Source organism: Pleurodeles waltl, chromosome 11, assembly GCF_031143425.1.
Source record: "Pleurodeles waltl isolate 20211129_DDA chromosome 11, aPleWal1.hap1.20221129, whole genome shotgun sequence".
Classification (NCBI taxonomy): Eukaryota; Metazoa; Chordata; class Amphibia; order Caudata; family Salamandridae; genus Pleurodeles; species Pleurodeles waltl.
This window is the reverse complement of record NC_090450.1, coordinates 416,342,765-416,357,211: the sequence shown is the minus strand read 5'-3', so window position 1 is coordinate 416,357,211 and position 14,447 is coordinate 416,342,765. Positions and strand designations below refer to the sequence as shown.

Genomic DNA, 14,447 nt, shown 5'->3' with positions numbered 1-14,447 from the left:
CAGGTCCGCTGTCCTCGGGAGTTTCTTGTCTTTTCGAAGTAGGGGCAGTCCTCAGAGGATGTCGAGGTCGCTGGTCCCTTTGGAAGGCGTCGCTGGAGCAGGATCTTTGGAAGGCAGGAGACAGGCCGGTGAGTTTCTGGAGCCAAGGCAGTTGTCGTCTTCTGGTCTTCCTCTGCAGGGGTTTTCAGCTAGGCAGTCCTTCTTCTTGTAGTTGCAGGAATCTAATTTTCTAGGGTTCAGGGTAGCCCTTAAATACTAAATTTAAGGGCGTGTTTAGGTCTGGGGGGTTAGTAGCCAATGGCTACTAGCCCTGAGGGTGGGTACACCCTCTTTGTGCCTCCTCCCAAGGGGAGGGGGTCACAATCCTAACCCTATTGGGGGAATCCTCCATCTGCAAGATGGAGGATTTCTAAAAGTTAGAGTCACTTCAGCTCAGGACACCTTAGGGGCTGTCCTGACTGGCCAGTGACTCCTCCTTGTTGCTTTCTTTGTTCCCTCCAGCCTTGCCGCCAAAAGTGGGGGCCGTGGCCGGAGGGGGCGGGCAACTCCACTAAGCTGGAGTGCCCTGCTGGGCTGTGACAAAGGGGTGAGCCTTTGAGGCTCACCGCCAGGTGTCACAGCTCCTGCCTGGGGGAGGTGTTAGCATCTCCACCCAGTGCAGGCTTTGTTACTGGCCTCAGAGTGACAAAGGCACTCTCCCCATGGGGCCAGCAACATGTCTCTAGTGTGGCAGGCTGCTGGAACCAGTCAGCCTACACAGCTAGTTGGTTAAGTTTCAGGGGGCACCTCTAAGGTGCCCTCTGGGGTGTATTTTGCAATAAAATGTACACTGGCATCAGTGTGCATTTATTGTGCTGAGAAGTTTGATACCAAACTTCCCAGTTTTCAGTGTAGCCATTATGGTGCTGTGGAGTCCGTGTAAAACAGACTCCCAGACCATATACTCTTATGGCTACCCTGCACTTACAATGTCTAAGGTTTTGCTTAGACACTGTAGGGGCACAGTGCTCATGCACTGGTACCCTCACCTATGGTATAGTGCACCCTGCCTTAGGGCTGTAAGGCCTGCTAGAGGGGTGTCTTACCTATACTGCATAGGCAGTGAGAGGCTGGCATGGCACCCTGAGGGGAGTGCCATGTCGACTTACTCATTTTGTTCTCACCAGCACACACAGGCTTGTAAGCAGTGTGTCTGTGCTGAGTGAGGGGTCTCTAGGGTGGCATAAGACATGCTGCAGCCCTTAGAGACCTTTCTTGGCATCAGGGCCCTTGGTACTAGAAGTACCAGTTACAAGGGACTTATCTGAATGCCAGGGTGTGCCAATTGTGGATACAATGGTACATTTTAGGTGAAGGAACACTGGTGCTGGGGCCTGGTTAGCAGGGTCCCAGCACACTTCTCAGTCAAGTCAGCATCAGTATCAGGCAAAAAGTGGGGGGTAACTGCAACAGGGAGCCATTTCTTTACAGCAGGCCTCAGCACACTTTCAATTCAAAACATAGCATCAGCAAAGGCAAAAAGTCAGGGGGTAACCATGCCAAGGAGGCATTTCCTTACAGGCTTCCTGTGTAAAATGCTCTGTAGAAAAAACAAAAAAACAAAATATTTAAAAAATGTAAATACATCTATGTAAAACCTTGCTGTGGGCCTGACTGGAGGTCTTTTGACAAGGCAATACTTTCAGTTCTGATTTCATAGGGGTTTCAAGGCCGAAGAATACTTGAAGTATAGGTTGTAGGTAGCAGGTTTTAGTAGTGACAGACCTCCTGTGAATATGACCAAATCAATATTCTGTTGGCTAGGATCCAAAACTACTGATTGCCTCTGAACACCAAGAAAGGGAGTAAAGTCAACTATAAAATACGTGTACCATGAAAGAGCTAATAAGGGCACAATACCCACTATAACTTTCCAAATTTTTTAGATGAATGGGGGAAGCAAATGTTTGCACAAGGGCAGAGGTGGCAGAGAAGGCAAGGAGCCTTGTAATGTAGAAAGGAGTAGAAAGGAGCAAGAAGGGGAAGAGGGATGCACCAAAACTTGGACAGGCGGAGTCGTGAACAACATTTTGGGAATCATACATCACTCACAACATACCAAGCATATGTAAGCTTCCATGATGGGCAATTGAAGAAAGATAACACAGAAAGGTGAAGTAGATTTAAAGAGAATTCAATCAGAAGCAGGCAGGAGGTGAACTGAAAATATGGGAGTACACGTTTAACATTACATACTGATAAGCTTTCCAGCCAAGTCCTTGTTGGGTCTAGATTCTTTAGGGTGTTTGTAAAGGTACATCACGGCTCTTCCAATCCCGCTGTGCCTCAGAGTTTCCTGGCTCACACCAGGCAGCTGGAGAGGAAAACAAGCAGTCAAGATAAACTAGCTTCACCATCTTTACGAAGAAAGAATATTTGTAAGCAATTATGAGTGAAGTGTGGCTGAAGAGACGTGATCCTATAGCAGCTCTCACAGCAACATGGAAACAAAAGGGTGCTTAACAGTTAGCAATCACCTCCAACAACAATCATCACATATATGGGATTTGGAGATAAACTTCAAGCTCTGAGCATGTGTTTTCACATTAGGAGCTCTTCGGAGAAGCATAGCTTGGTCCTGACACAAGGGAGCACCCAGCACTACTTGTATTTTGCACAATTTAGGTATCATTCTAAGCTTGCAAGGACCCTGTTGTGTCTTTTAAGGAGTGCTCCCTTGTGTAAGGTCAAACCTATGCTTCTTTGACAGGCTGTAATAGTGGCAAAATATGTGCCATGAGCTACTTTTATCTATTCCAGGGTGCCAAGGATGGTATCTTACTAAGCCAAAGCTGTAATATTGTGCCAGGAATGTTAACATACCTTTATCACTTTTTAAAATCAGCATGGATGACATTAGGCTTACCCTATGATTAAAAACATCTGATAGAATAACAGACATTTGAGATGAGTAGTTACAGAGTGTTGGTGGTATTCAACATGTGCTACATACAAAGGAGAAGCCCTTCATCTAAATACTGGAAATTATCCAGCACTACCCATTGTGTTTTGCACAATTTAATTTAAGTGGCATTCTAAGCCTGCTAGGACACACACACACACACACACACACACACTTTTGGGGAAAGAAATTGATACACAAGTGCCTTCCACAAAGGTTTTGGAGTGATACTACAAAAAAACAAAGTGGTTCCCAAAACATTGTTTTTCCACGCTAATTCCCATAGGAAATTTTCAGAAGCGATACAGACAGAAAAAAAGGCTGAACTGAATTACAACAAAGGAACAACCTGACTAATGGGGACTTGTGGGCACCATCCAGAGGGACTTGCCAAGGGCTCAAAAAAAGAAAAACAAATCTTCATATTGCAATTCTCCTATGAACCCAGCACAGCTCTCTTGTGACGAACCGCAGCACTTCTGCAATAACTGTACAGCAGGACCTGGCAAGTTTCACTATGTGAAATGTGCACCGTCCTGCTGTATCATGTAGGTGGTGGTTGGTCGTAGTACTGTGCGAGTCCTGCAAAAAATATAAAAATAAGTTGTGGTCTGCGGAGAGCTCGGAGCCTACAGGGGGTTGGACAAGTGTCAAACCCTGCGGCCAACCCACCACTGCGCATGGCCAAAAGCGGTATTCAGTGAGGGAGTTTGAGGAACATAAACAACCAACTAGAGCGATGTAATAAATTAAGTAATTTTAGAAGTCAGTGAGTTTATCAAGTATGTCATTTAAAATATCATGAGTGATGCAATATGCAAAGTCATAAGCAGTGTAACGCTGGGCACAAGTTATAGTTAGCTCAGCAAACTGTGACTGGGTAAATTTCTGCATTCTTTGGTGTCTGGTGTATACTCTATATATCTGCTTTTATGATGGTAGATGGGGTGCCAACTTCGTACAGACAATGGAAGTGACCCCCATGTGACAACACCTGACCCTTTAAGCGCCCGCTCCATCAACACAACGTCAGTTTCCCCTCCAATTTTACCACACTGCCAAAGCAGCAGAATGAGAATGACAAACTTATGAAGTGTAGTGCAGCAACATGAGAAGTGGAGCTTTATGAAGTGGACCATAACTATCCATCAAAAACTGGGATGGGGAAATTAGTGCGGGATATGTGGTTAGATGGAGTCTCCACCAGAATTTTTTATTTTATTTTCCTGATGCATTCCTCTTCCTGCAGAACCCTCTTCTCATGAACAGATTCTCAAGCAATACCACATCAGGAATGGATGTCTTGATGGTTACACCAGGAAGCCCTGCAACATAGCTCATGAGAGGTGAACATCACGCAGCATCTCTAACCCAGACAACAATGTCTGGAGAAGGTGTGGAGGGATCCCTAAATGGTCATTCTGCAAAAGGCAGCAACAGGGACTTCCCTGGCCGGAGCAGAGCCCTAATACTCTTGAGAGGACTGCCATTTTTGGATCCAGCCAATGCTGTCTCTCCTCCTCCTTTGGCAGAGCAAGCGGAGTTTAGAAAACGGAAGCATGACCGACTGCCCCAGAGGAAAGCCAGTCACCATCTTGGGAAGAAAAGCAGGTGTGGATTGGAGTATAAGCTTGTTCGGGTAAAAAGTTGCAAGAGATGGCTTGATACTCCGTGTTTGCAGCTCACCTGTCAGGCTGATGTAATGACAACCAGTAATGAAAATGTCACTTACCCAGTGTACATCTGTTCGTGGCATCAGTCGCAGTAGATTCGCATGTTCTGCAATAGCTCGCCATCTGGTGTTGGGCCGGAGTGTTACAAGTTGTTTTTCTTCGAAGAAGTCTTTCGAGTCACGGGACCGAGTGACTCCTCCTTTTGTCTCCATTGCGCATGGGCGTCGACTCCATCCTCGATTGTTTTTCCCCGCAGAGGGTGAGGTAGGAGTTGAATTGTAGTAATAGTGCCCATGCAATGGAGTGACTAAGTATGCACTTATTTAAGGTTGAGATGATACATATATAAATAATTGAAGGTAACTTCCAAACTGCTACAGGCTCCCGGGGAGGCGGGTGGGCACATGCGAATCTACTGCGACTGATGCCACGAACAGATGTACACTGGGTAAGTGACATTTTCAGTTCGATGGCATCTGTCGCTGTAGATACGCATGTTCTGCAATAGACTAGTAAGCAGTTATTTCCCCAAAAGCGGTGGATCAGCCTGTAGGAGTGGAAGTAGTCTGAAATAATGTCCTTAATACAGCTTGACCTACTGTGGCTTGTTGTGCGGATAACACGTCTACACAGTAGTGCTTGGTGAATGTGTGAGGCGTAGACCATGTGGCTGCCTTACATATTTCTTGCATTGGGATGTTTCCTAGAAAGGCCATGGTAGCACCTTTCTTTCTGGTTGAGTGTGCCCTTGGTGTAATGGGCAGCTGTCGTTTAGCTTTAAGGTAGCAGATTTGGATGCATTTAACTATCCATCTGGCTATACCTTGTTTTGAAATTGGGTTTCCTGCATGAGGTTTTTGAAATGCAATAAAGAGTTGTTTAGTCTTTCTGATGTTCTTTGTTCTGTCAATGTAATACATTAATGCTCTTTTGACATCTAATGTATGTAGTGCCCTTTCAGCTACGGTATCTGGCTGTGGAAAGAACACCGGAAGTTCCACTGTTTGATTTAGATGGAACGGTGAAATAACCTTTGGCAAAAATTTAGGATTGGTCCTTAGGACGACTTTATTTTTGTGTAGTTGTATAAAAGGTTCCTGTATAGTAAACGCCTGAATCTCGCTTACTCTTCTCAGGGAAGTAATGGCGATGAGAAATGCCACCTTCCAGGTTAGGAACTGTATGTCGCAGGAGTGCATGGGTTCAAAAGGTGGACCCATAAGTCTAGTTAGGACAACATTTAGGTTCCATGAAGGAACAGGTAGTGTTCTTGGTGGTATAATTCTCCTAAGGCCCTCCATGAATGCTTTAATGACTGGTATTTTATATAGGGAAGTTGAATAGGTAGTCTGCAGGTATGCAGATATTGCTGCAAGGTGAATCTTAATGGAAGAGAAAGCTAGGTTAGATTTTTGTAAGTGAAGCAAGTAACCCACTACATGTTCTGGAGTTGTGTGTAATGGTTGTATTTGATTAATATGGCAGTAGCAAACAAACCTCTTCCATTTACTTGCATAGCAGTGCCTGGTGGATGGCCTTCTTGCTTGTTTTATGACTTCCATACATTCTTGGGTAAGTTGTAAGTGCCCGAATTCTAGGATTTCAGGAGCCAGATTGCTAGATTCAGCGATGCTGGATCTGGGTGTCTGATCTTTTGGTTGTGCTGTGTCAACAGATCTGGCCTGTTGGGCAATTTGATGCAGGGTACCACTGATAGGTCTAGCAGCGTTGTGTACCAGGGTTGCCTTGCCCAAGTTGGTGCTATCAATATGAGTTTGAGTTTGCTTTGACTGAGTTTGTTTACCAGGTAGGGAAGGAGAGGGAGAGGAGGAAAAGCGTAAGCAAATATCCCTGACCAGTTCATCCATAGGGCATTGCCTTGGGATTGTTTGTGTGGGTATCTGGATGCGAAGTTTTGGCATTTTGCGTTCTCCCTTGTCGCAAACAAGTCTATCTGAGGTGTTCCCCAGAGTTTGAAATAAGTGTTCAGTATTTGGGGGTGAATTTCCCATTCGTGGACCTGTTGGTGATCTCGAGAGAGATTGTCTGCGAGTTGATTTTGTATCCCTGGTATAAACTGTGCAATTAGGCGAATTTGGTTGTGAATTGCCCAATGCCAAATTTTTTGTGCTAACATGCTTAACTGCGTGGAGTGCGTCCCTCCCTGCTTGTTTAGATAATACATTGTTGTCATGTTGTCTGTTTTGACGAGAATGTATTTGTGAACTATTATTGGTTGGAAAGCTTTTAGTGCTTGAAAAACTGCAAGAAGTTCTAGGTGATTGATATGCAGTTTTGTTTGATGTACGTTCCATTGTCCTTGTATGCTGTGTTGATCGAGGTGTGCTCCCCACCCTGTCATGGAAGCATCTGTTGTTATTACGTATTGTGGCACTGGGTCTTGAAAAGGCCGCCCTTTGTTTAAATTTATGTTGTTCCACCACAGAAGCGAGAGGTAAGTTTGGCGGTCTATTAACACCAGATCTAGAAGGTGACCCTGTGCTTGAGACCACTGTGATGCTAGGCATTGTTGTAAGGGCCTCATGTGCAGTCTTGCGTTTGGGACAATGGCTATGCATGATGACATCATGCCTAGGAGTTGTAACACCATCTTTGCTTGTATCTTTTGTGTTGGATACATGCGTTGTATGATGGTGTTGAAATTTTGAATTCTTTGTGGACTTGGAGTGGCTACTCCTTTTGATGTGTCTATTATGGCTCCCAGGTATTGTTGTACCTTGCGTGGCCGAATCTTGGATTTTGTGAAATTGACGGTGAACCCTAGTTTGAAGAGGGTTTGTATGATATGATTTGTGTGATTTGAGCACTCTATTAACGAATGGGCCTTGATTAGCCAGTCGTCTAGATATGGGAACACATGTATTTGCTGCCTTCTGATGTGTGCAGCGACTACCGCTAGACATTTGGTAAAGACTCTTGGTGCGGTTGTTAATCCGAAAGGCAGTACCTTGAATTGGTAATGTATTCCTTTGAATACAAACCTTAGGTATTTCCTGTGCGATGGGTGAATTGGTATATGGAAATAAGCATCCTTGAGGTCTAAAGTTGCCATGTAGTCGTGCAGCTTTAGCAATGGCAATACTTCTTGTAGTGTGACCATGTGGAAGTGGTCTGATTTGATGAAAGTGTTGACTACTCTGAGGTCTAGGATTGGTCTCAGTGTTTTGTCCTTCTTTGGTATCAGAAAGTACAGTGAGTAAACTCCTGTGTTTATTTGTGTGTTTGGCACTAATTCGATTGCATTCTTTTGCAATAGTGCCTGCACTTCTATCTCTAGGAGATTGGAATGGTGTGTTGTTAAATTTTGTGCTTTTGGTGGTATGTTTGGAGGGAACTGTAGAAATTCTATGCAGTAACCATGTTGGATAATTGCTAGAACCCAAGTGTCTGTAGTGATTTTCTCCCATGCTCTGTAATAATGACCTATTCGTCCCCCCACTGGTGTTGTGTGGAGGGGGTGAGTGACATGTGAGTCACTGTTTAGTAGTAGGGGTTTTGGGGCTTTGGAATCTTCCTCTATTTCTAGGGAATTGCCCTCCTCTATATTGTCCCCGAAAACCTCCTCTATACTGTCCTTGGTAACTGGACGGTGTGGCTTGTGAGGTGCTGGCTTGTGTGCTTTGACCCCGAAACCCCCCTCGAAAGGGCGTTTTACGGAATGAGCTATAATTCCCTCTGCTCTGCGGGGAGTAGAGTGCGCCCATGGCTTTGGCAGTGTCCGTATCTTTTTTGAGTTTCTCAATCGCTGTGTCCACTTCTGGACCGAACAGTTCTTTTTCATTAAAAGGCATATTGAGAACTGCTTGTTGAATCTCTGGTTTAAATCCAGACGTTCGGAGCCATGCATGCCTTCTGATAGTTACAGATGTATTAATTGTCCGTGCAGCTGTATCTGCAGCGTCCATGGAGGAGCGGATCTGGTTGTTGGAGATGGCCTGTCCCTCCTCAACCACTTGTTTTGCCCTATTTTGGAAGTCTTTGGGCAGATGTTCAATGAGATGTTGCATCTCGTCCCAGTGGGCTCTGTCATAGCGCGCAAGTAGTGCCTGGGAGTTCGCGATGCGCCACTGGTTTGCAGCTTGTGCTGCGACTCTTTTACCAGCTGCATCAAACTTGCGGCTTTCTTTATCTGGGGGTGGTGCATCTCCAGATGTGTAAGAGTTGGCCCTTTTCCTAGCTGCTCCTACAACAACAGAGTCTGGTGGCAGCTGTGTTGTGATGAAAGCCGGGTCTGTAGGAGGCGGCTTATACTTTTTTTCCACCCTTGGTGTGATTGCCCTACTTTTGACCGGGTCCTTAAATATGTCTTTTGCGTGCCGGAGCATACCAGGGAGCATAGGCAGGCTTTGGTAGGAGCTGTGGGTGGAGGAGAGTGTGTTGAACAGGAAATCATCCTCGACCTGTTCTGAGTGGAGGCTTACGTTGTGAAATTGTGCTGCTCTAGCCACCACCTGAGAGTACGTGGTGCTGTCTTCTGGTGGAGATGGTTTTGTAGGGTATGCCTCTGGGCTGTTATCTGACACTGGGGCGTCGTATAGGTCCCATGCGTCCTGGTCTTGGTCACCCTGGCTCATGGTGGTGTGAGCTGGGGAGTGTGATGGCGTTTGTGCTGGTGAAACGTTAATCACGGGCGGAGGAGAGGGTGGTGGTGTAACTCTTTTCACCACTTTTGGTTGTGGTGCTTGTTCCGTCTGGAACTCCAACCTTCTCTTTCTCCTAATGGGGGGAAGGGTGCTTATTTTTCCTGTCCCCTGCTGAATGAAGATACGCTTTTGCGTATGGTCAGCATCAGTTGCTTGTAGCTCTTCCTCAAACCTATGCTTCTGCATTTGGGAGGTTAGCGAGTGCTCTTCTGTATAAGAGCCTGAAGCTGGGTCGCTTGCAGTTTGTTTCGGCGTCGAAACTGTGTCTGCGTGTTTTTTCGGCTCCGAGGTGACTTTTTTCCTTTTCGGGGCCGAAACCTCTCGGCGTCGATCTGTTTCGGTGCCGCTGTCTCGGCGTCGAGCCGTGTCCACACCGGCATCTCGGTGTCGAGGCTTGTCTCCAGCACTTTCTCGGTCCCGAGAAGGCTGCGTGCCGGTGTCTCGACCGGAGTCGGACGATCTCGGCACTGTTTGGGCCTTTTTCGGTGCCGACGGTCGGTCACCGATTTTATGGGTTGAGCCATGGCCTGGTGGCAGTGGCGTCCCCTGGGCCTTGTAAATGTTTCTTTGTGTGGTTTTCGACGTCTTACTCACGGTTTGTGTATCGTCGAATCCTTCGGAGTCTGAGTCTTGGATCGAGAAGGTACCTTCCTCTTCCTGTTCCTCGAACTCCCGTCGGGCTGTCGGTGCGGACGCCATTTGAAGTCTTCTGGCTCGACGGTCTCGGAGTGTTTTTCGGGACCGGAACGCACGACAGGCCTCGCAGGTGTCTTCGCTGTGCTCAGGTGACAGGCACAGGTTGCAGACCAAGTGTTGGTCTGTGTAGGGGTATTTATTGTGGCATTTGGGGCAGAAACGGAACGGGGTCCGTTCCATCGGCGTTCTTCAGCACGCGGTCGGGCCGACCAGGCCCCGACGGAGGATCGAAAAATTACCCCGAAGGGCACCGGAGCTCTTCGATCTTCGATGCGGTGTTGAATGTAAGTATGCCGATCCCGAACGCAACAATACCGACGAAAATCTTCCGAAATTAACTATTTTTTCTGTTCCGAAACTCGGAGCGACAGGAACACGTCCGAACCCGATGGCGGAAAAAAAACAATCGAGGATGGAGTCGACGCCCATGCGCAATGGAGACAAAAGGAGGAGTCACTCGGTCCCGTGACTCGAAAGACTTCTTCGAAGAAAAACAACTTGTAACACTCCGGCCCAACACCAGATGGCGAGCTATTGCAGAACATGCGTATCTACAGCGACAGATGCCATCGAACATACTATTTTGACAGTCAAAAGTTGTAAGGAAAAACTATGTAAAAGCTCAAAAAAGACCCCATTAAAAAAGTTTAAACTAGATTAAGATCTTGCTGGGATATCTCCTAAGATCCCCTCAGGGAGGAGGCACAAAGAGGGTGTAGCCACCCTCCAGGACAGTAGCCATTTGCTACTGCCCACCAGACCTAAACACACCCCTAAGTCCAGTATTCAAGGGCATCCCAGAACCCAGGAAACCAGATTCCTGCAACCTACAACAAGAAGGACTGCTGACCTGAAAGCCCTGCAGAGACGACGGAGACAACTGCTTTGTCCCCGCCCTACCGGCCTGTCTCCTGACTCAAAGAAAACTGCCCAGCAATGCATCCGACAGGGACCAGGGACCTCTGAAGCCTGAGGACTGCCCTGAAACTGAAGGACCAAGAAACTCACGCGAACAGCTGTACTTTTCACCCACAGCAACACTTATGCAACAAAGAAGCAACTTTTAAAGAACTCACTCTTCCCGCCGGAAGCGTGAGACTTCACCCCCTGCACCCAACGCCCCCGGCTCGAACTCCAGAGAACCAACACTACAGGGAGGACTCCCAGGCGACCTCGTGAATAACCCGAGATGACCCCCTGGATCCCCACAGCAACGCATGCACCAAACTTCAGTGCAGGAGTGACCATCAGGCGACCCTCTGCCTAGCCCAGTCGGTGGCTGGCCCGAGAAGGCCCCCTGTGCCTGCCTGCACCGCTAGAGTGACCCCCGGGTACCTCCATTGATTTCTATTACAAACCAGACACCTGCTTTGCACACTCCACCCGGCCGCCCCTGTGCCGCTGAGGGTGTGTTTTGTGTGCCTACTTGTGCTCCCCCCCCCCAGTGCTTTACAAAGCCCTCCTGGTGTGCCCTCCGAAGACGCAGGTACTAACCTGTTGGCAGACTGGAACCGGAGCACCCCTGTTCTTCATAAGCACCTATGTGTTTTGGCTCTCCTTTGAGCTCTGCACTTGACCGGCCCTGTGTTGCTGGTACGGTAACTTTGGGGTTGCCTTAAACCCCCAAAGGTGGGCTACCTATCCCCAGGAACTTGAACTTGTAAGTGTCTAACTTACCTGACAAACTAACCATTACTTGCCTTCCCCAGGAACTGTTGATTTTTGCACTGTGTCCACTTTTAAAATAGCTTATTGCCATTTCAACTAAAACTGCTCTAATTCAAAGTTCCTAACTTACCTATGTGGAGTACCTTGCATTTTATGCATTTACTTCAAATCTTGAACTTGTGGTTCTAAAAATAAATTAAGAAAATATATTTTTCTATATAAAACTATTAGCCTGGAGTTAAGTCTTTGAGTGTATGTTCCTCATTTATTGCCTGTGTGTGTGTGTGTACAACAAATGCTTAACACTACCCTCTGATAAGCCTACTGCTTGACCACACTACCACAAAATAGAGCATTAAAATTCTCTAATTTTGCCACTATCTTATCTCTTAGGGGAGCCCTTGGACTCTGTGCACACTATCTCTTACTTTAAGATAGTATATATAGAGCCAACTTCCTACAGTAGCCAGATGAGAAGACTACCCTCTCTGTCTTTAAGAGTCTAGGTAGAAAAGGGTCTACATACCTTACAGTCTCTAGGTTTATGGTTAGGATAGAGACAGTATATACAGTCCTTATGCTGATCATCAACATGCAGCCTTTTCTTCAGCAGGTGGCAAAGGCTCTAAAAAGCCCTTTTTAGGTGTCTCTGACATGGTAGCCAGGTTGAACCACCTTGAACGATTTCGTAAGAGAATTAGTATCCAAATCTCTTCAGGAAGAATTTCTGCGAGAAAAACTGAGCAGAGCTCAGAGGAGACTCCTCAGCACAACGTGAGGTGGAAAGTCTGAAAGAAATCAGCTCCTCACAGGAGGGTTCTAGAGGGTGGTGAGAGCTGAGTGGTTAAGTTTAAGTTTGGTCCTTTTTTTTTATAAAAACGACTATAAGATGTTACTAAATTAAGAGGCCTAGTGCCTCTGAGCTTCATAGGCAATTGAACATGGCTTTTGTATTACACCGGGGACTCCCATCACAACAACGGGGAATGATTCAAGCATGTGAATCTATGAAAGTTCCAATACTGGACTAAATTAATTTCTCCTACTTCATTACTAGATGAAGGATCTTCTCAAGGAGAGGCAGAAATATTGAACACTGGTGAGATTCTTAGAGTAATAGGTAAAGCAAGATGTTCAGGAGTTGATTGCGGGTCAGGAGTTGGTGCAGATACTTGATCTGGCACTGTGTGGCGAGGTACATCAGGATATCTGGTTTGATAATCCTTTAACATGTTTTTTTAATTCTTGCAGCAATGTTACAGGAACTTGTACTACTTCTTGTGATTCTTGAGGATGTTCGTGTGACCTATATCGCAGAGGCATGGAAATTCTACGAGTTTAAGTAGGTTTCTGATAGTAGGCAACACAATATTGGTCATCAGCTTTGTCTTCCTCTCCTAAATCCTGACATTTTACATTGAGTTGTGATGGATCATAAGCTGTTCCGAGTGGTCTCCCTCAGAAGCCTCTATTTTTAGAAGGTGCCAAGAAGAGAAGGAGAAATCTTTCTGGGAGAGGTATTCTCTTGTCTAATTGCCTTTTTTGTTATTCTGATCACCATCAATGGTGTCGTCGACTATGCTGTTGACAACTGTTTTAAAACGGTCAGTGGAGGCAATATTGCTGCTGGGACTCATCGACAAGGTCGTCGTCTGTGCCGCTGACGGTGGTGTTGACGCCAATTGAGATTTTTTCTTTAATGGTGTTGTCTGTAATGTCTGCGACGTCACTGGGGCTGTAGCCAAAGAGATCCTCGTTGATGGGATAGGCGCAAATGCAAACGTTGACTGTGTAGTCACTGTCGTTATCATCTGCGATGCCATAGTAAATGTCATTGTGCTTGTTCTCGTCATCGTTGACTGAGTTCCTGTTGAAGTGAATTTCAACTGTGGCGTCGTGGTCAATGGTTCTGAGGCTGGTTTCGAAGAGGTAAGAGTTTTTCTAGATGGAGTAGAAGAATGAGATCTATTTTAACTAGCCTCATGTCTGTTTTTCATGCTTTTTAGATGTGCTCTTGGGTAGTCTCATGATGAGACTTTTTAAGGCTTATTTAGCCGTCTCAGGTTGTTCCTTAGAGAATATTTTTCTCTGATGTTTTCTTGTGAGGGACTGTAGAAGAGTCAGAGTTCTCACCTGAGGAGAAAGATATAGATGGCCGAGATCTTTGTAGCCACAGTAATAGTCTGCCCTTGCGGTCTTTGAGGATGTTTGATGAAAATTTGCAGCAAATTTTACAGTCCTTCACTTTATGATAAGGATGAAGACAGTAAATACAATCCTCATGAGGATCATCAACATCAACTCTTTTTTCCACAAGTAGAGCAGGATCGAAATAATCCTTTTTTTAAGGGTATCAGCAATCTCTGAAGTGAAGAAATAGGTGAAATACATGAAGTATGAAGAAAACTGGGCAGAGCCCAGGGAGACTCGCTCTCACACGACATGCAGTAGAAAATCTGAGGGAAACAGCCTCTCTTGGGAGTGTTCTAGAGGGTGCTGATGCCCGATTGGTCAGAAGTCAACCTTCATCCTTTTTTAATAAAAAGACAAGGATACATTATTAAACAGACTACTCATTGCAGCTAGGACCTATGGTAATGATGTGTACTGCTAGGTTAATGTCCAGGAGGAGTCCCACTTCAACAATGCGGATGATTCAAGCATGTGAATCTTAATTTGGGACAGTCAGCAACAAGAAAAAACTATTTAATACCAAATAAGCCTAAACTCCCAGTTTAAATGAGGAAAGTGTGATTTTTTTTCAGTTCCAAGAAAATACCCAAGATGGAGTACTACTAAAAGAGG

The 14,447-nt window shown here is 45.9% G+C and overlaps 1 protein-coding gene across 4 annotated transcripts in view; it reads right to left on the bottom strand.

Moving 5' to 3' along the window:
* Positions 1–14,447, bottom strand: part of IWS1 (interacts with SUPT6H, CTD assembly factor 1) — a 301,618-nt gene that overhangs the window by 141,586 nt on the left and 145,585 nt on the right. For all 4 annotated transcript variants that reach the window (XM_069213754.1, XM_069213755.1, XM_069213757.1 and 1 more), the window contains exon 10: positions 2,236–2,353. In XM_069213754.1, coding sequence (XP_069069855.1) covers positions 2,236–2,353 — 118 coding nt within the window. The remainder of the gene's footprint in view (positions 1–2,235; positions 2,354–14,447) is intronic.